At 32.2% G+C, this 19,584-nt stretch overlaps 3 protein-coding genes and 2 long non-coding RNA genes across 5 annotated transcripts; 2 read left to right on the top strand and 3 right to left on the bottom strand.

The window, feature by feature from the left end:
* LOC105787443 (uncharacterized) lies at positions 1–3,032 on the top strand. Its single transcript, XR_008191109.1, has 2 exons — positions 1–2,273; positions 2,349–3,032. It is a non-coding gene; the product is annotated as an uncharacterized LOC105787443 (long non-coding RNA).
* Positions 3,033–4,546: 1,514 nt separating this feature from the next.
* On the bottom strand, positions 4,547–7,977 carry LOC105787442 (uncharacterized). Its single transcript, XM_012613830.2, has 5 exons — positions 7,704–7,977; positions 7,475–7,593; positions 7,270–7,327; positions 6,023–6,100; positions 4,547–4,933 (listed from the first exon to the last, which is right to left on the bottom strand). The coding sequence occupies exons 1-5, from the start codon at positions 7,897–7,899 to the stop codon at positions 4,740–4,742; spliced, it is 645 nt and encodes a 214-aa protein (XP_012469284.1). The 5' UTR covers positions 7,900–7,977; the 3' UTR covers positions 4,547–4,739.
* A 992-nt stretch (positions 7,978–8,969) lies between these two features.
* Positions 8,970–14,922, top strand: LOC105787444 (uncharacterized). The gene is made up of 5 exons (XR_001131598.2): positions 8,970–9,111; positions 9,236–10,921; positions 13,090–13,389; positions 13,463–14,461; positions 14,540–14,922. It is a non-coding gene; the product is annotated as an uncharacterized LOC105787444 (long non-coding RNA).
* LOC105787441 (peroxidase 64) lies at positions 9,511–12,017 on the bottom strand. The gene is made up of 4 exons (XM_012613829.2): positions 10,741–12,017; positions 10,478–10,666; positions 10,213–10,375; positions 9,511–10,115 (listed from the first exon to the last, which is right to left on the bottom strand). Exons 1-4 carry the CDS (start codon positions 10,945–10,947, stop codon positions 9,721–9,723), a joined length of 954 nt encoding a protein of 317 aa, XP_012469283.1. The 5' UTR covers positions 10,948–12,017; the 3' UTR covers positions 9,511–9,720.
* On the bottom strand, positions 12,811–16,921 carry LOC105787439 (aspartyl protease family protein 1). Its single transcript, XM_012613827.2, has 9 exons — positions 16,557–16,921; positions 16,254–16,389; positions 14,604–14,842; positions 14,187–14,411; positions 13,964–14,099; positions 13,787–13,866; positions 13,533–13,690; positions 13,293–13,364; positions 12,811–13,221 (listed from the first exon to the last, which is right to left on the bottom strand). Exons 1-9 carry the CDS (start codon positions 16,850–16,852, stop codon positions 13,007–13,009), a joined length of 1,557 nt encoding a protein of 518 aa, XP_012469281.1. The 5' UTR covers positions 16,853–16,921; the 3' UTR covers positions 12,811–13,006.
* Between the last annotated feature and the right edge of the window lie 2,663 nt (positions 16,922–19,584).

Below are 19,584 nucleotides of genomic sequence, written 5' to 3'. Positions count from 1 at the left end.
CGTATTACGGGCTTATTCCATTATGGGGGTATGCCAAAAATTGGCTGTTTTATGGGTGATTTCTATTCCTTCTCAGACACCGTTTGGCTACTCCTTTTCAATTTTTACCCTCCCAACCCAAAAGCCCCCAAAACAAGAGCAAACAGAAGCTGCCAGCAAAGTCACCCCACAAGGCTCCACCCGCTCCCGATTCACTGTTCAGGCAAGTGCTTCTTCACTTTATTGGCGGCTGATTTCTCTTTTGTTAGCTCCGATTTTGTTACAGCTGATTTGCAAATGTTAGATTTGCAAATTTTAGGTCATTTTCAGTCAATATCAGATACTCATGAAAAATGCCGACTTCCCTTCTTCGTTCTCCCATATCTCTCTACTTCCCCTTTCCTACCATTTTCCGGCGCAATTCCGAAGCATTCATTTTAGGGTCTTTTTTTTCTTGGTGGATTGATTTGCAGTATTTCATTTTTCATGCTCTTTTGTTGTTTTATTCTTGGTAGTCATCTTCATGTTTCTTTCTTTAATATTTTTTAAAAATCCTGATGAATTTTTCATACTCATTTGCTTTTCTTATATTCAAATATAATGTAGTTAAAACAAACAAACAAAAAGAAAGATTTTGTGTGCATCATCTCCAGATCCGTATATTATATATAAAATGGTGATGGTTGGGGGATGGTTGTTGGAAAAGAATCCTTTTATATATATATATATATCTTTCAGCCATTTTGGTAATGTAACGAACCAAAGTTCTGATTTTCTTTTCACTCTTTTGTTGAATGGGATTTTTGTTTCATCAACTCTATAAATGCATTTCAGATTTTGAGTTTCTATATTAAGCATGTATCTTTGACATTTCAGATTTGCAAATGTAAATTACAGTTTGTATTTTGGGTTTTTTTTTTCTTTCCAATATTGTGGTTTGCTTGTTTGTCAACCTGTTTTCCTATTTTCTTCTGGGTATTGATTGAAAATGACCTAAAATTTCACCTTTCATTTTTTGCATATGCATTGCATTTTTTGCATTTCTAATTTCACCTTTCTCTGCTGTTTCATTCATGCATTCACGCAAATGCTCATTTTTTTTCCTTTTCTGATCTGGTGTTTCTTGTTTATGGATTTGAGCATAAAATGTTCTGATTAATCTAATAACATTATGTGAAATCATATAAAAATAAAGTTAAACAAAGATGTTGCCAATGCCATCCAGTGAGCTGATGAGATGGTTAATCTAATGTTCTGAGATGGCCAATCCTCTAATGCAGACCCTGCATAGTCATGATGGAAACAAATCCGTTAATGATACTTACACCTAAATTCGAATAAACAGCTCTAGATTTAAAGGTGTGGTTGTAGTTTAAGTTACATAATTTGCAATATATAGTTATGTTTTTTTTTTCTTTGCAATTGTTAAAATTTCAAGTTTACCATTATTACAGAATCTAGCTACCTCTTATGTCTTAATGCTGTCAAATGTTTCTTTAGAAACACTATTGATTTGGATTTTTTGTTTTCAATCGTGCTTAAATAGTAGTAAACTCAAGCTGGATTTTTTTTTTTCAAAATTTGCTTCTTTTTCTAGGAATATTATTATTAGGTTTCTCTGCCAAATATGTAAGTTCCGATGACAAAATTTAGTTGTCTTTAAGATGTTGGATGTGGTTGTTCGAATGGTTCTTACAATTTTATCATTTGGAGCTTTAATTAGTTAGGATGGAACTAGGTTTATGTTATTTTATGTATCTAGTTTGTGAAACTTTGGTGGTATTTGAATTGGTTTTTGTATTGTTCTAGACTTGTTGAATTATAATTTATTTTCTTTTGATTCATCATGTATTATAATTTTATAAAGTGTTGACCTTTTGATTCATAATATTGAACTGAATTTTAATTTTTTTTTTCTTAAGATAATTATGTCAGGTTTTCCAGAATCAAATGTTTCTTCCCAAAGTTCTCGAGGAACCAAAAGGAAATAGGTTTCCGAAGAAGATGCTGCGTTGGTTTCTTGTATGGTCGACTTGCACAATGTTGGAACCTTTAATGCTGATACGGGATTTAAAGCCGGTTATTTAAATGAGTTGGAAAAAATGTTAGAAAAAGTTTTACCCAATGCAATGTTAAAGGCTAAACCTGATATTGAATCGAGGATTAGACTACTGAAAAGGGATTGGTCAATCGTTTATGACATGCTTAATGGAAAAAATAATAGCGATTTTGGTTAGGATGAGCATAGGCAGCTCGTTGTTGCTGAAGATGCGGTGTGGAACTCATATATAAATGTAAGAATTATTTCAAGTCTTTATTATCTTATTTTCACCAAATTTATAACTAATATGAATTCTTCATTTTTATAGAGTCATAAAGAAGCAGGTCAATTTAAACATCGTAGTTTCCCTTATTACGACCAACTTACTGTCATCTACACAAAAGATCGAGCCACTGGAAAAGATGCTCAAATAGCCGCTGTTATCATTGAAGAAATAAATGTTGAGGATGTAGCTACTACAAATATTCATGAAGAAAGAAACGATTTTTATGAATGTGAAGCTGATGTCTCTTTGGATGACATGAATGTTTCAGCTACAGAACTACAATCAGATAGAAGCCAAGGGAGTTCCACATCTTCAAAGAACATAAAAAAGAATTCTGATGCAAGTGATCATATTTCTTTTTCATTTCATAATGCTATCACTTTATTGGCGGAAAGCATGCGGGTTGTAGGCGAGCAAATCAGTAGGAGTATTGTCTCTGATGTGGTAATTCAACTAAAGTCAGAAGAATTCCAGGTCATCCAAGAAAAAGTTATAAATTTATATCCAACATTTGTGAAATAGAAGGTTTAACTGTGGATGAGCGTTATCGAGCATTGAGCAAAATTCCAGATCATCCAACGCAAATGCTCATTTTCTTTAGTTTACCTTCTTCTGTACGATTGGAATGGGTCAGGAGATTTCTTGCTAACAATTAAAAATCATGGTTGTATTGATGATATTTTGGTAAATTTTTGAGTTTATAATATTTGGGACGGTATAATAACATGATATATGTCATTACAATGTTGTAACTTTTTGATGTAAAATTTTATAACATATGGATTTTGACATATAAACTAATAAAATCATGTAACATTTTGTTAATATATGAATATTATGTTTATGCAAAATATAATTATCAAGTTATTTATTACTTTTAATATTTTTTATTGTAAAATAATTAAATTATTTGTTTCACTAATGATATTTTAGCACATTAAATATGTATTGCGGTTTAAAAATAATAAAGTAGATTATATATTATTTTATAGTATTATATATTATGATTTTAGTAAATTCATATAAGAATAATTATATTAAGAATTTTATTAAATTATATATTTTATTAAATTATTATTAACTATATATTATGATTTTAGTAAATTCATATAAGAATATTTAATATTAAGAGTTTTATTAAATTATATATTTTATTAAATTATATTTAATAATAATTATGTTAAAATATGATTAAATTATTTATTTTTATATTAATAATCTTATTAAAATTCAATAACAATAATCATCTACTTAAAAAAAATTGTTAAGGGTATTCTAGTCATTTTAGTTTTTTTCCTTATGCTATTGCAACATCATTCAATTCAACCAAACACAAGAATACTATTACAGTTTTATCCAATTCTATTCAACCAAACAATTGAATTACTATTACAGTTCTATTTCATTACAGCTTTATTCGATTACAGCAAACCAAACGTGCCCTAGGTATAGTAACAGAATTAACAGTAAAATTTGAAAATTTGATCAATCGACTCGTGTTCAAATCAATTAAATCCAATTTGATTATAAAATATCAACAATCTAAGTTTGACTAACCCAAACCTAAATTTGTCCGAATAAAATGGCTTGAACTTTGAAATAATCCAAAGTTAAAATAAGTTAAAACACGAAATGAACAAAACCCGACATGATTCAAACATGTAATAGCTTAAACCTCAAATTTGAATAATTTAAACTAGATATTGATCTAAATTAAACCAAATTCAAAATTTTAAAACTCGAATCAACTCGAATTATATAAGCACTAGGCAATTCTCAATTCTTCTCATATGTTGAAGAAGTATCGTGTACTCGTTTAAAATAAGGAACATTCTATCCACATGAATAAGGAACGGTTAAATTATGCCATAAGTCCATATATTTATTTACATTATAAATTTAAAATTTAAAATTTAATCACCGTACTTGTAATTCTAGTTTCAAATTTCAAAATTTATCAAATTTCAAGTTCAACTATTAATCCTGTTAAAATTATTTTATTAAATTCGAGTTTATTATAATGTCATTTTTTTAATTATATTACAATCAAGTGAGATTTTTTATTTCAAAATGTCACGGCAACAAAAAAAACTTACATAGTTAACCATTGGACTTGAATTTTCAAATATAAAAAGTAAAGAGATTAAATTCTTAGAAATAAAAGTACATGGATTAAATTCCAAGTACGTATGACATATTTAAACCATAAGGCACTGCTCATAAGTTTAGAAAACCTCATATTATGCTAAAAAAGCTCAATCATTTATGGATAATGCTAAATCTGTCATTTCCCAAGCTCTTGTAAAGACTAGTACTACCAGAATCAGCTAATCAATTGGCAAAGTTTGAACAAATTACATGAAGATCACAAAAGCCTAGGAGAAAAACTGGCATTTGCAACACATATTTGAGTTCAATTTCAATCATAGGATCTTACAATGGTAAAAGCAAGACGGGGCACGGGATGAACTCGGCCAGTAGATTTGCATCGACGTGCTTGGAATGAATGGCTTCCATGCTCATTACCACGAGATCCAAATTCAGGTCATCGGCAACTTCACCGATGATAGCAGTAGGCTTGGATCCTTCCCCGAGTCGCTCCAACAACTTGAATTCCTTAAACCCACCTGGTTTAGTTTTTTTTTCCCCACATCAGTTAGCACAAAGATGCATATACTGTACTTTTGTTTAGTTACCAATCACGGAGGCATATAGGATGATAAACAAATAATACAGTTAAACATAGGGTAAGCTACACTAGTAGTCACCCAACTATCATTGAATTCTTTTTTAATCACCCAATTATGAAAAGTTACAAAATGATCACCTAACTATTAGTAAAATTATTTTTTTGGTCACCCAACTATGAAAAGTTACAAAATGGTCATTAACTATTCAATTTTGTCCTTTTTGATCACTAGTGGACTAATCAGTGACCGCTTTTAAAATTGACATAATAGCAACTTTAACCCTCAACATTTATAAATTATATCAATTTAGTCGTGATTCTAAAAAGAATTAACCCTCAATATTTACACATGGTATAGTTTTTTTCTTTTTTTCTTTTTTTGCTTTTTTTATGACATTGAAGGTTAATTTTAAAAGAATAAGAAAAGATGAAAATTATTATCTGGGATTTTTTGGGTGTTTCCATTTTTTGTACATTTTCAATCAAATTTAGCTAATAAGTTTGCTTTGTTAGCTTTTCAGGTGAAAGGGTCAAAAGAAAATCAAAACTACAAAAAAAGACCAAATTACACAATGTGTAAATGTTGAGGGCTAAAGCTGCTATTATGTCAATCTTAAAAGCTACCACCGTTGGCCAAATGGTGACCAAATAGGACAAAATTGAATAATTGGGTGACAAAAAAATTTACTAATAGTTGAGTGACTACTAGTGTAATTTACTCAATAGTTAACATATTGTCCCAAATAACAACTGATTTTTTATTAACATTCCAGGAGAAGATCTAGAAAATGACCAAAAGACCATTTATGTACAAGCCATCCTAGACATCTATCCTAAGGTTTAAAACTTAAATTACAGTACATGCATATGCATACTGAATTTTAATTGGCCTTAAGGCAGTGGCTGACGCATTATGTTATTTCAACAGCGGTATCAGACAAATAAATGTAAGCAAGTATGTTAGGTATTCAGAATTTTCTATAATGATTTTTACCAACATTTAAGACTGCATAGATACACTACATACTTTCAGAGAGATGCCAGCGAACACTTGCCAATTGAGTTTCATGCTCCGGCAACGACTCTTTCTGCTTTTCATCGATAACTGCAAGCAAAGAACATATATAAATTTCTTAGTACTTTAAATAATAAGCAGACTGGTATCGAGAAATGGTTGTGGTTGCTGGAATTCCACCCCAGCTGAATGCACACTCCAGTTCCCAAGAGTTGCTGCAAAGACCAAATAGGCCAAGTCCTAGGTTCAAACATTAAAAGCTATAAATAAGATTTACTTGTTAACATTGTAATTGAGGTTACTGGTGACATTTTCTGGGCTTGATTCGTATGCTGCCAGGGCCTTCTTCCGAGCCTGTTTGGGCACGTTGCTTCCAGATGTCATCAAATTAGACAATATTACCACTACCACCCCATAGGGTAGGAATTAGTGTGGCAAATGAAAACAGGAAAACCAGCTGAGCCTTTGTTATTTTCATTTTTGTTTCTCTCTAATCTTTGTTTTCTCTTGGTTCAATTTAAAGAGGCCCTAGGATTTTTTTAGACAGAAGAGTAACTACAAGTTCAAACCCAGTTTACACAGTACAATATGGGGTAAAAGTACCATGGAGGCCCCTGTACTAGAGTCAAGTTAAATCAAAGAGCAAATCAGTCATTTCTGTTAAAATTTCATCCATTTATACTGTTTTAAATATACATGGCTGACGAAATAACCAAATAGTGACACATGACGTGCCACATGTACTTCTTGCTGACATACATGAACCAGTTTTTAACCGTAGAAATGGATAGATTTTTTAACAAAATGGCTAGTTTGCTCTTTGATCTAACTTACAAACACTAAATTACTCATTTTTTAAGTACAGGTGGCAAAATACAATCTAACTCCTAGTACAAGGTATTTTTACCTAAAAAATGGTGAAAACCTGAATATCTAAAGCTCAGATGCTAAATGGTAGGTTGAATCTAACATTGAACTTATTTAAAGACCTATGAGTACGACATATTAACAAAATAAACCTCTTAAATTTTAGTAAGACTGTAAGTTCTTTTAACAAGTTAGATACAAGTTGTCCATTCAGTAGCTATATCACAGGTTTCAAATATGCTTCATATTAGAGCCGACGACTAAGCTAATAGATTCTGATACTTTGAGAACTGAATCAGAATATTTCGAAGTTTTGATACTAATTTAAAATTTACATCATAATAATATCTACAAAATGGTATGTATAGATGACAATATACATACATACATACCCACAACAGTAATTTCAGCTCCATTCTTCTTTGCCAAAGCAGCAGTAGTTGCAGCAGCCTGCTCAAAACTTTTAAACATTTTTAACCAAAGAATGAGGACCCAAAAGCAAATGAAGATTTACCCATTTCTTGTTTGAAAGAATTGAAAATCGATGCTCAGAAATTGTGAAGAGTTCAAAAAAAAAAATGTCTTTAAGAAATTAACCTGTCTAGTTCCTTCAGAAAGATAAGGATTTCTATCAGTTATTGGAAGAAGCAAATGCTTGAAATGAGAAAACGCATCAGCTTCTATATTCACTTCAGATTCTCGAGGCTCAGCTTTTTCTGTTCACTCAAAAAAAATTAAACGAATCAACGATTGTCAGCTTAAAAAAAGTAATAAAAAATTATTCCCATTAAAATTAATCAAAAACAATGATGATAAAAGAAGATACCTTTGTGTCCCACTCTGTTGATTCTGGGGAAAATAGAGAGATTTCGAGCTTTAGACAATGGAGGAAAAGGGGAAGAAAAAGAAGGGAAAGGTAAGGAAGATGGGGATTCAGTGGAACAAAACGAAGGGGGAATTGAAATTTTGGGGTGAATTGAAGTGTCCATTGGAACTGCAAACAAACAATGAGCGAAAGCCATTAGATTCAGTGAGCTGAGAAACAGAGATTACAGCACCGAGTTGATGATGATGACGATGATTCGAGAAACTGGAAATAAGCACCTTGAAAGTGATATAAATTATTAATACGGTTAGGGTTGATTGCACTAACCATCCTCAAATTATGACTTAAATTTTAAATTAGTCCCCAAATTTTCAATTAGATCCTTCTTTCAATTTTTTTATTCATTGGAGATTATTCTTTCAACTTAGGGCAGGTTTGGATGGGGTGCGATGCGGTGCATTTAACTTATTTTTTTTCTCATACTATAGTATCGCTACAGCATTTAATCTTATTGTCATTGTTGTTTTTACACTAACAGTAGATAAACGCACCGTCCATCCAAATTCACCCTTAGTATCAAAATGGTTGCTCAAATTTGACAAAATGTGAACCCCATATGGTAGCCTAATGGTCAAGGTGATAATTACCCCAAGTATGACCTAGGTTTGAGTCGCGCTAGTCGTATTTGTTATTTGGGCTGTTAAAAATTTCATCATATCAAATTCCATCCCATATATGCACCAGTTTTTAGCATTACAAAAGGAAGGAATTTTTAATAGAAAAGATCAATTTGCTTTTTGATCTAATGTATAGGGACTAAATTATCCATTTTAGAATATAGAGACAAAATGCAATCTAACTATTAATACAAAGGCCTCCACGATACTTTTACCATAAAAAATAGTTAACTTGAAGGTATGAATTGATTTATATTTATTACAATACTTTGAGAATTTAATTAAAACATTTTGAAGTTTGGAAATCAATTTAAAGTTTTGAAGGACCTTTGGATAAAATCTGGATCATAGTTTAAGGACTTTTAATGAAATTAACCCATAACAATAACAATATAAATAAAAACCGGATAAGGAGAGAACAGATAATGATTACATGCGTGCAACGTGGATTAAAATCAGTGAGTTCATTTTAGGCGCTTTCTTAATCACGACCGTTAATCCGTTTACCTCGTCGCGGTTTGGCCCGTCCATAAACGCAGCGTTTTGACAGTCTTTAAAAACTCCAGTGTCGTTGAATAAACATAACCAGGGGCGATATAAGAGGCGGCCACGACGACGATCATGGCAGCAACGGCGGCAGAGACTGCCGATCTTTTGCTTTTTTTTTTAAGCCCCTGCCATTCATTTTAAGATTTTTGACGTGTATTTTACAGTAAACTGTCTTCACTTCGGTAATTTCTGATGTGCATTCTTACTTTGAATATTATTCGGTTAACAATTTCAATATTTTGTATAGTCAATTGCTGAGAATGGCTTGCCAATTGTAGCTAATAGGTTTTTCTCGTGGTATTCTAGTTATCGATGCATATGCCGGTTTAATGTTTGGATTCGATATGGACGGAGTTTGCTTGCTCGTATTGATCTATGTTCATCAATGGAGATCCTACCTTGAAGATAAGCTATTTTTCCTCCTTTTCTTGATTTGCCTTTTTTTTTTTTAGAATTATGATAGGCTTAGAGATGCAAGAACAGTTATATTTTGATCTTCGATATGGGCGAAATTGCTTTCTGCATTTTTCACTCTTTGAAGCTCAAATGTGAATTTTTTTTGTATGAGGATGATCGGTATGTTCTTATGATTAAAGCTAGTTTCTTAAGACATTCATAATACTCAGTTTATTACAGTAGTGTAGCTGTGCTTATTCAGCTATAAATTCTCTCAATCGACAATTACTAGGCTAATAGACTACAATGAAAATAGGAAAAGTAGTAGTCCATTGATGAACTACCTAGCTCTCATAGTTTAGATTTTAGAATCTAATAACTAATCTATGAAATCCTTAGTTTACAACACGACAATCTTTCCTAATTTCTTGACCTCCATTGAGACTGCTCATTTTGATCATAGAGTTTACGAAAGCTTTCTCGAAACTCTGTTTCGAACTGGCAAACTTGTATACCAAACCTTTGGTTTTCGGATTCGTGAGCAGGGCTTGGTCAGAAGAAAACAGGGTTTTGCCTTGAAGGATCAACTTGAAGTAGGTGTTATCGAAAGCTGTTGAAGAAGGATCCATTGTTGCTCCGGCATTCTTTGCCTTGTTCTTGATCGGACAAACGTTCCTTAAGCTTGCTGCAAATGAAGGATGCATTGTTGGGTCTATGTCGTGCGTTGCGTTGAAGTTGCGGATTCTATTCTGGAAGGATGAGCAGTGGGAAAATCCGATAGTGTGGCCTCCTGCAACAGCATCGTGTGTAAGTAACAAGGTAATCCCTGTTTGCTTTAGTTAAATAATGTTGAATTAAAACATATAAAGTTTATCATTTCGGTTAACCTGAAAGAGCTACAAGGTCATCCATGGATAGGCCTCTTTGAGAGAAGCTTTGTTGCAGTTGAGATATGTTGAAAGTCGGAGCCGGCAATTGTATAGTTTCGCTAGCCTTTGATGTTCTACCGTCTTTTCTTCCCTTAGGCACTTCCCATGTAGGACCTCCTGACTATCATGAATTTGATCAAATAGACACCATTAGATCAATCATTATGCATACATATATTCAATGCACATACAGAATCCACACTAAAGAAAGTTGTAGTCTTACGAGCACGACAGCATCCCTTGCGGCAAAAGCCAAAATATCAGCACACGAGACTACACCCGGACACGCTGCTTCGACTTCTTTCTTTGCATTTTCTATAACATAAAATCCATGCAAAGAAAGATTTGCAGGCCCATCTTTTTCAGCTTTATTGTTTCCCTTTGAGTACAACAGCACAGAAGCATCACAACCCTGAAAAGAAAAAGCCCAAATCAATATCTAAACCCAACTTGAATCCGACATCCCTAAAATCCACACCAAATTACCCTTATAAAACAATCATGAAAATGCATTCGAAGAAGGGCTGCAGGGACCGTCTTATCCTTCATGGTGGCACGCTCGACAGCTTTTGCAACTATCGACTCAACATCAGGACAGGTTTTCTCATAATGATTCAAGCTAAGAGCAATGGCTGGTGAAGTCGACGCAGACACAAGCAAAACTAAGGTCAGTACTGCTATGAGTAAAGCCATTTTAAAAACCACTTTGTCTTCTTTTATCAAATTCAAAGTAGCTTTTAGCTCGTTTTGTATGGGAAAGTTTAGAGATTCATAGATATTATTTATAGTGAGCCAAAGGATCTGCTAGTAACAAAGGTCACCCATAGGTGGCCCCATTGCATATAGTAATGAAATGCTTGAAGAAAAAATTATGATGTAGTGTTTATTAAGCATGCTTCATCCTACCACAAAATCCCCATGCAACTGATCTTTGTCATTTTCATATCCATATTGAAAATAATCCAATTTTTTTTCTTTTTTTTTCCTTTTTTGTGTGTGTGATATTTGTAACTATGGTTTTTTAGGATTAATTTACTAATTTTTTACATGTAAATAGCATGTAATTAAATCGATATATTTTGTTAAAATTTGAGTTGGCTAATTCTCTAATATTTATTTATTCATTTATTTTTAAGTTGGGTAATTTTATGAAATTTATCTATAATGGGGATTAGGCTGAGGCTTGTAGCCATTGCTAATGTTTGATACAACAACAGGAAAAAGATAGATTCTCGTTTGTTCAAAAGGGAAGAGGTTAGGGTGTAACAATCAGAGTAGTTATTTGTGCTTATAAAGCTTGTTCCCTAAGTCTCTTAACTTTATCAAATTAAGGCTAACCTTTTTGCTCTTTTGTATTATACTTTGCAAAAGGTGTTCACGGGTCCGGGTTAAATAAATGTATATGTTGAGTCATTTGTCCGGAATTGGTGGACTCGTAAATAAATTTGGTATTGTCCTGGTGAGAGTTTTGTCTCTCAACTTTGTTAAAAGTCTTAGTGTCTCTTAAAACCACCTTTACAAGGACTCGTGCTTTCAGCAGAGTTGGGAGACAAAATCATCACCTGGGACATATCGAACTTGTTGAGGGGTCCACTAGCTCTAAACAAATAACACTTCACAAACTTCTCTAAAAAAAAAATCCCTCACCAGTGTAGTATTAACATCATAGATACGTACTAAAACTTAAGATCAAATCAATCTGAAATATGAATATCAAATTCTATCTAGATTTTTCTATCATATTTGTAAATTAATGATTGAAACTTTGATTAAACCTTCACATTTTTTTTTTCAAAAGTCTACCAGATATGAAGTGAGCTTTAGAAACTTGGCTTTAACCCATGTTTATGTCTAATGTAAGCAGATTAGTCCATTTATATTTTCTTTTGTTAGATATATTGTATTTTTACATTTTATGTAACCTTTTACGTATTAATAATTCATGTTATGCAATTTGTCACATTCATATATTCATTTTGGTTCACATTATTCTTTTGGTATCATATTTTACTATTTGTTTTCGTCTTTTATTTTCAAAATTGCTAGAGTATTTACATCGTATCATTGCATTTAGCTTTGTCAAATTGGTGAGTACATCAAGTTATATAAGATAAGTCAATTCGTGTATCTATTATATTTGTTTATATTAGGTCAAATTCTTCTATTAGTCCCTATGCTATGCATAAGTTCTGAAATTAATCTCTTGCTCTAATTTAGTCCATTTTAATCTCTGTATTTTTTTTAATTTTAAAATTTCAGTCATGAATTAAATAGTAATAGTTAAATCCGTTAGATTAAATTTTACGTAAATTATAGATTTAGTTCATCTAAAAATAACAAAATGACATGACATTATCTATACAATAATATTTTTGTCTCATAAAATTTTGGAAGTAACATAATTAACAAATTTAATGGCTAATTAGACTTTTTACCATGATGTTGAAAGTATTATATATCTACACAAAACTTTGATATATTATATATTTTTATCGGAAATTATAAATTTAAGAAAAAAAAAAGCAGGAAACACCAAAATTTTATAACTTAGAAATGTAAGTAAATGCTGTAAAAATAATACTCATTTATCAAAATCAAAACATATTTACAAACCTGTGTAATTATGCCACTAACATGAAAAAACAAAACTATAGTAAGTTAAAAAATGTTTCCCCCATTGTATAATCCTAAAACAATAACATACCCTATGGTACAGGGTCTAGGTGAGGGGCACTTTGCAATTAAAAAAAAATTAAATTAGAGCAAAATATAGGACTAGAGCAATTGTGAATACATACGACAAAGCTTTATGCTGGGTTGATTTATTTGTCATAGGTGGTGGAGATGACCCTGGAGCTCCAGCATTACTGCTGTTTCTGGCCGTTGCTTCCGGTTTAACGGCAGTTGCCGGAGGGACCGCCGATGGTGGTATCACCGGTAAAGTGTTTGAAGACTCGATATTGTAACCTGTGGAAATTGGATTGTTAAAAAGATTTACGAGATGAACTAGTGGACGAGATTGAAGAGAAGTTGCTTACAATCGGATGCTTTCCAGCCAAGTACCATCTTTTCTCGATCGAATACTATACGATAACCGGTCATGAAGTTTTCTGGATCGGATTTAATAAAAAAAATGTAAGTAACAATTGGAGATTTTCCGACTCGAAATACCTAAAAAACTTCTAATCGAATGTTTGATAATTTGTAGATAAGGATCTTTACAAACATCGGATCGATTATCGGTTCAGTGTTTGTAAATTGGATCCAGAGAGACTTACGTCCGATGATATTCACACTGTCGCTTTTCACGACTGCCAAGCAATATATAGCTCCACCCTGCATGGGGAGCACTGCTATTGGATCATTAACCAAAAGCTGATCTCCGCCTTTCATTGTCAGATTCACTACGGGGTACTTCAAGCTCGTTTGATTGGCGCTGTAAGGTAAAAGAACTCAGTGCTTGAGGCCACTGGGCGAGAAACGATAAATATACGTCTTTTCGATGGTCCGAAAGGCGAAATGAATAGATTACCTTAGGTCATAACAATATTCAAAGGGAAGGTCATCGGTAGACTTCGATGTATGCCGCTTGTCTAAGGCCAAATTGTTGAACTGCCAAACAAAATAACTATAAATACGCGTATGGGAGAAAATGGAAACCGAGAGGGGGGGCGGGGGGAACATGAAATTTGTGACTTAAACTACTTACAGTCTCGGAAATAAGCGTATAAGCCGGGTCATTCAAATATGTAAACGAGGTACCAGAGTCGAAAACGGCATCGAACTCGAGATCGCCGGTCTTTCCTCCCACGCTTATTTGAGTGATACTAATATTGTAAGTAGGGCTGAAAATGAATATCGGGAAGGATCAGTAACACTCGACAAAATAGGAGCATTCGCATATCGAACAAATTTGGTATTATAGTCAATACCGTGATTGCCTGGGATTAATCGGTGTTTCTCCTTGGTCTGAGCTGCCCTTATCACCGAAAGTTATTCTTCCGATCCCATCCGATCGAAAACACATAGAGAACGAATTCGATGTAACATTTTCTTTTGCTAATATGCTGGGAACTGATATATTGTCCATACCAAGCCCGAAAAGACCATTAGGAGCTGCACCGTTTAAGAACGATCCAGTCTGAATCTTCCCGCAACTGCAATTGAGTAACGCACACGAGTTAATCATTGCCGAACGTAATCGCTGGTAACAATGTGAAGCAATGCATAATCATAATCATTTACAGACTCAAAAGACTAACAATGCATGTCTTGTTGATGACAGACCAATGCTATTTTCGACAACAGCAAGGTGAGATTTCAGGACAAAAGAAGTAAAAGATACAAACCCGAAAGTAATCTTGGCTTCGACGGGTTTGTTTGTTTTATCATCGTCCGTAGTCAAGCGCAAGACATCTTCCACCAAAACCCCGATCGACGAGGTGCCATTGGATAGATAGATAACTTGATAAGGACAAGTATTTGTAGGTGAAGAGCATTTTCTATGTTGTTCGCACTTGTCACTGCTACAAGGAACCTTTGAGCTTGTAGATGATGTATTAGGGCTGTAGATGTTAAATTCTATTGTCTGAAACGCAAATTTTACAGCAAATAGAATTTTGTCAAAAGATTGAAATTAAAAATGAAATCCTCTTCTTTTAAATTATTAATATTTTCTATCAATTTTATTTAATATGTAATTTTATTGAATCAAACAAAAAAATATCTTAATGCTTTAAAAAATTCTATTTAAATTATAACCTAATCAATATGAAAGCAAGTTTCTCATAAGGTCATAAAGTTTACTTGATTGAAATTAAACATAATATATATTCAAAAAAATATAAAAATTGGTATCAAAATAATTCGTAATTGTTCGATTTCACATCGAGTGCTTCAAGGGGTAGAGTAAGTAAAGTGGACCAACCGAAAATCAATGCCAAATTTTTATAAATTGGGCAGGCAAAATTGATGAAGCTGTGACAAAAGTGTCACAAGATTAAGTAGAAGAGAATGTTAAGCCAAATGTTCTAAAAAAAATCGGTAAAGTGCTTACTTGATTGAAATTAAACATAATATATATTGAAAAAAATTGTAAAAATTAGTATATAATAATTCGTAATTGCTCAATTTCACATTGAGCGCTTCAATGGGTGGTGTAAGTAAAGTGAACCAACAAAAAATCAATGCTAAAGTTTTATTAGTTGAGCAGGCAAAATTGAAGAACTGTTACAAAAGCGTCGCGAGATTAAGTAGAAGAGAATGTTAAGCTAAATGTTCTAAAAAAATTATGTAAAGTGCTTACTTGATTGAAATTAAACATATATTTAAAAAAAATTATAAAAATTGATACGTAATTGCTCAATTTCACATCGAGCGCTTCAATGGGTGAAGTAAGTAAAGTGGACCAACCGAAAATCAATGCCAAAGTTTTATAAGTTGGGCAGGCAAAATTAATTAAAAGGAGATAAACTTCCAAATTATATGTACATTTAGATTAAATTTTCAAATCAAAGGTTGAAAGAATCTATAAAATAATTTTTCATGTGGTTGGGTTGAAATGGATAAAAAATTGTCTCATCTCTATCTAAGGGTGAGTTTGGATGGGCAGTATGTTTATTTGCAGTTAGTGTAAAAATAGCGGTGGTGGTGAAATTAGATACTGTAGCGATACTGTAGCATGAGACAAAAAATAAGCTAAACGCACCGCACCACACCTAATCGCCCATCCAAATCCACCCTAAACCATATCATACTTTTAGAAAGAAAAAAAAAAGTCATTCGAAAAAATAGTAATTTGAAAAGTGAAATCACAAACCCCAAAAAGTTCTTTATGGACGTTAAGATTAACATAAATTATAGGTTAATTATACCAAATAATAATAGAAAGACCTACCATATTCTTTGACAGCATATTTTATTCTTAGTGAATAAAAGAAATAAAATGGCCAGAAAGAATAAAAGAAAATTAAATCATTAAGAATTTAAATTTAAATTACCGGGCCACCGGGTGATCTTATGCCATGGACACAACTGGAACAATCGCATGGCAACCAAAAGAGATCGCTGCCGGTGTCTAATGCTACCAAAAACCACAAAGCTGGTGTCCCCACCGTTACATTTGCGTAATGCAAACTGTAAATTCCAAAAATAAAAATGCAAAGATTAAAGAATATCGTACACCAATTTTTTTTTTCTCGGCAAACAAACAGAAAAATAAAAACACTTATACAGTAAGAATATCTTCTTCTTTTTAAAAAAAAAGGAGTATTGAGAGAGAGGAGGTAAGAAGAAAACCATACTATCCCAACGAATTCAATCGATAAGTTGCGTTTCCGTCGAGAAACGTAACCGGCGTCTGATCGTTCTCTGCCGCCAATCGACGGCCCTTGATTATTTTATCGCGGTGGATCATAGCACTGTAATACTCCAGACTTCCTTTCGCCGGCAATTCATCGACGGCCAGGATTTGTTTAACGGGATCCGAGTATCTGTGATGGAATTCGAATCCGAAAGTACCGAAACCGTAACAGGCTCCCGCGCTTAAGCCTAATACCATTAACAGTAATACACGACTATAACGAGTGAACTCACTCATTCTTGAATTCGTCACTCAAAAAAATAAATATAATTTGAGGAAAATAATTTTTTAGCTAAAAAAAAATGTTGAAGAGGTACTGGGTTTCGTTGTGAGTTTATAAAGGAAAAAAACAAATTAGAAAGCGAAACGAAAAACGAAAACGCGGTGAAAGTGTGACCCCCTCTCTGGTCGGAGCGTGGGTCCCGCTAAAACGAATTTCTTTATAAAAAATTATAATATGTTATTATTTTATTACAATCTTTTTTCTTTTTGGCGGGATACCCCTTATATTTTGGAGAATTTTCGTTTTTGCCCCTGATTGTTTTCCCCTTTTAATATCCAATACCTAGAAATTTATGATTTTTTTTAAACCGGCACTTAAATATTGGATAACTTGACAAATTGCGAGCTAATAAAAATATAAATATTTTTTGTTATGCAAATGAGACATTGATGCCCGCCAAGGGCTAAGTCAGAAAATTTTGGGGTGGACTTAAATTATAAAATTTTGGATAAGTGTTAAAATGTAATTTCACCATTATATTAGTTAATATATTTATAATTTTTAAAGAAATAAATTAAAATATTATCATTTATAATTTTATACGTTTTAAAACATTTGGGGAAAGGCCATGTTTGCCCCCCTTCCCACCATTCTTAATGCTCGTAAGATATTCAAGTGTGGTTTGAAAAAAAAGAAGCTGGAATTCGATACGGTAATTATTGAGCCAAGGCCGAGTTATCGATCAAGCCAAATTTAAGCTCTGTAATACTCGGTTCAAACAACTAGCAAGCTTAATCGAGCTTTTTGTTTTATAATTTTATATCATGAAATTACATCTTTACTCTTAATTGAGCCAAAGCTACTCTCGACTTGATTAACCATCGAGCCTCAAGCTCAAGTCAAGTATCAAATCTTGAATTTTGAGTCGAATTTGAGTTTAGCTTGTCACTGTTAGAGTTCAGTTCGACTCGATTACACCTTTAGTCTACCCATAAATATAAATATAATTTTTAACTCATTATATTTGTATTTCCCCCCTAATTTAAATCATAATGTATCAAATAATAACCCTATATATATATATCTTAATTTATAATAATTATATGTTTTAAATATGTATTATTTAATTTGAAATTGGTATAAAATAATTTTAATTTTTAATTTAATAAAAATGATTAGAAGTGTTCTAATTATATTTCAGTCTATTTTGGTCCGTTTCATCTAATACTAATGTATATGTTGGTGCTGACGACCGATTGATACAATATTTTGATATTTTAAATATTTTTATTCGTCTTAACCAAATTTATATTTTTATAATTACATTACATAATAAATTATAATCACTAAATTAAGTTATCTGATCTAATTATAACTAAGATTCTATATTTGTATATGAACATATTTTATGTGTATAATTAATTAAAGTATAATTAAAGTATATTAGATTATAGAAAACATATAATTTCTTATTAAATTATCGATAAATTTGAAACGATAAATATAGAGACACTTTAATGCGTATGCTTTTTTAACGAGTACGTATATGTATTTATATCATAACAACAACGATAACCTTATTATGTGTCATGAAAATTAGTATTAATTAAGGCAATAATATTTGGTGCATTGTTAGTTGATGAGTTTCATGCACCATCGATAAATAACAACATGACACATCATCATTGAGTAAAACAAAAATAATAGAGGACTTATAAATAAATATTAACAACTTAATTTAAACATAATTAAATATACATAGTTTGAGTTTTGAATTTAGAATTTAGAATTTATCGCTTAGGATTTAGGGTTTAGAGTTTATATCGAGTTTTGAGTTTATATTCAAATAAATTTATTAATGTTTATATATAAATCATCTATTATTTTATTATTTTATTAATGATGAGGTTTCATGTGGTTGTTCATTTATCGTACATGAAACTCGTACATTGGCAGTACATCAAATATTCACCATTACCAACAAGTGGTTAGGTGTAACGGTAAGACATATTACATTCCCAATAAGAGAATTCAAGTTTGAACCTTAAAGACGATATTATTAGGAGGGGCAACGACAAACCCTAAACATGAACGGTATAAAAAAATCCCCCTTGGTTAAATATTTAGGGGAAAAAGGCAACGATAAAAGGGGAATTAAAAGAAATAATAAAATAAAACAGAGCATGTGGTACGTGAACAAAGATAATTTAAAAAAAAAAAACTGGTGGCGGTCATTGGTGAAAGTAAAAGAGTCATCCATGATTGGCGGAAGAAAATAATAGCACAATGAAGAGTCGCCACGTGTAGAATATTTTTGACTATTTGGTCTACCTCTTGGACTCTCCCCACTTCCTTAATTTATGCTGTCATGTTTATAATAGGGTTAATATATATTTTGCTCCCTAGATTTAGTAACTAAATTTATTTCGGTACCTGTACTTTTTTGGGGTCCACTTTAGTATTTAAACTTGGCAAATTTGTCCGCTTTAATCTTTGAATTTAAATTTCGTAAAAGTGTGATAATATGATACTTAAAGATTGTATCACATTATTATAATTTTACAGAATCTAAGTTCAAATACTAAAGTGGACCTCAGGGACGAAGCCAAAAAATTATTCGTGGAGGACTGGAAACGAATGAAAAAGTTTAGAGTAAAGTGCAATTTTATCATTATATTAACTTGTAATTTCCTAAAAGATAAAAGGACTGATAGACAATTTTATATTTTGGGGCTAAGGCCATTGT

Source organism: Gossypium raimondii, chromosome 2 (genome assembly GCF_025698545.1).
Source record: "Gossypium raimondii isolate GPD5lz chromosome 2, ASM2569854v1, whole genome shotgun sequence".
NCBI lineage: Eukaryota > Viridiplantae > Streptophyta > Magnoliopsida > Malvales > Malvaceae > Gossypium > Gossypium raimondii.
This window is presented reverse-complemented; position numbering and strand designations above follow the sequence as displayed.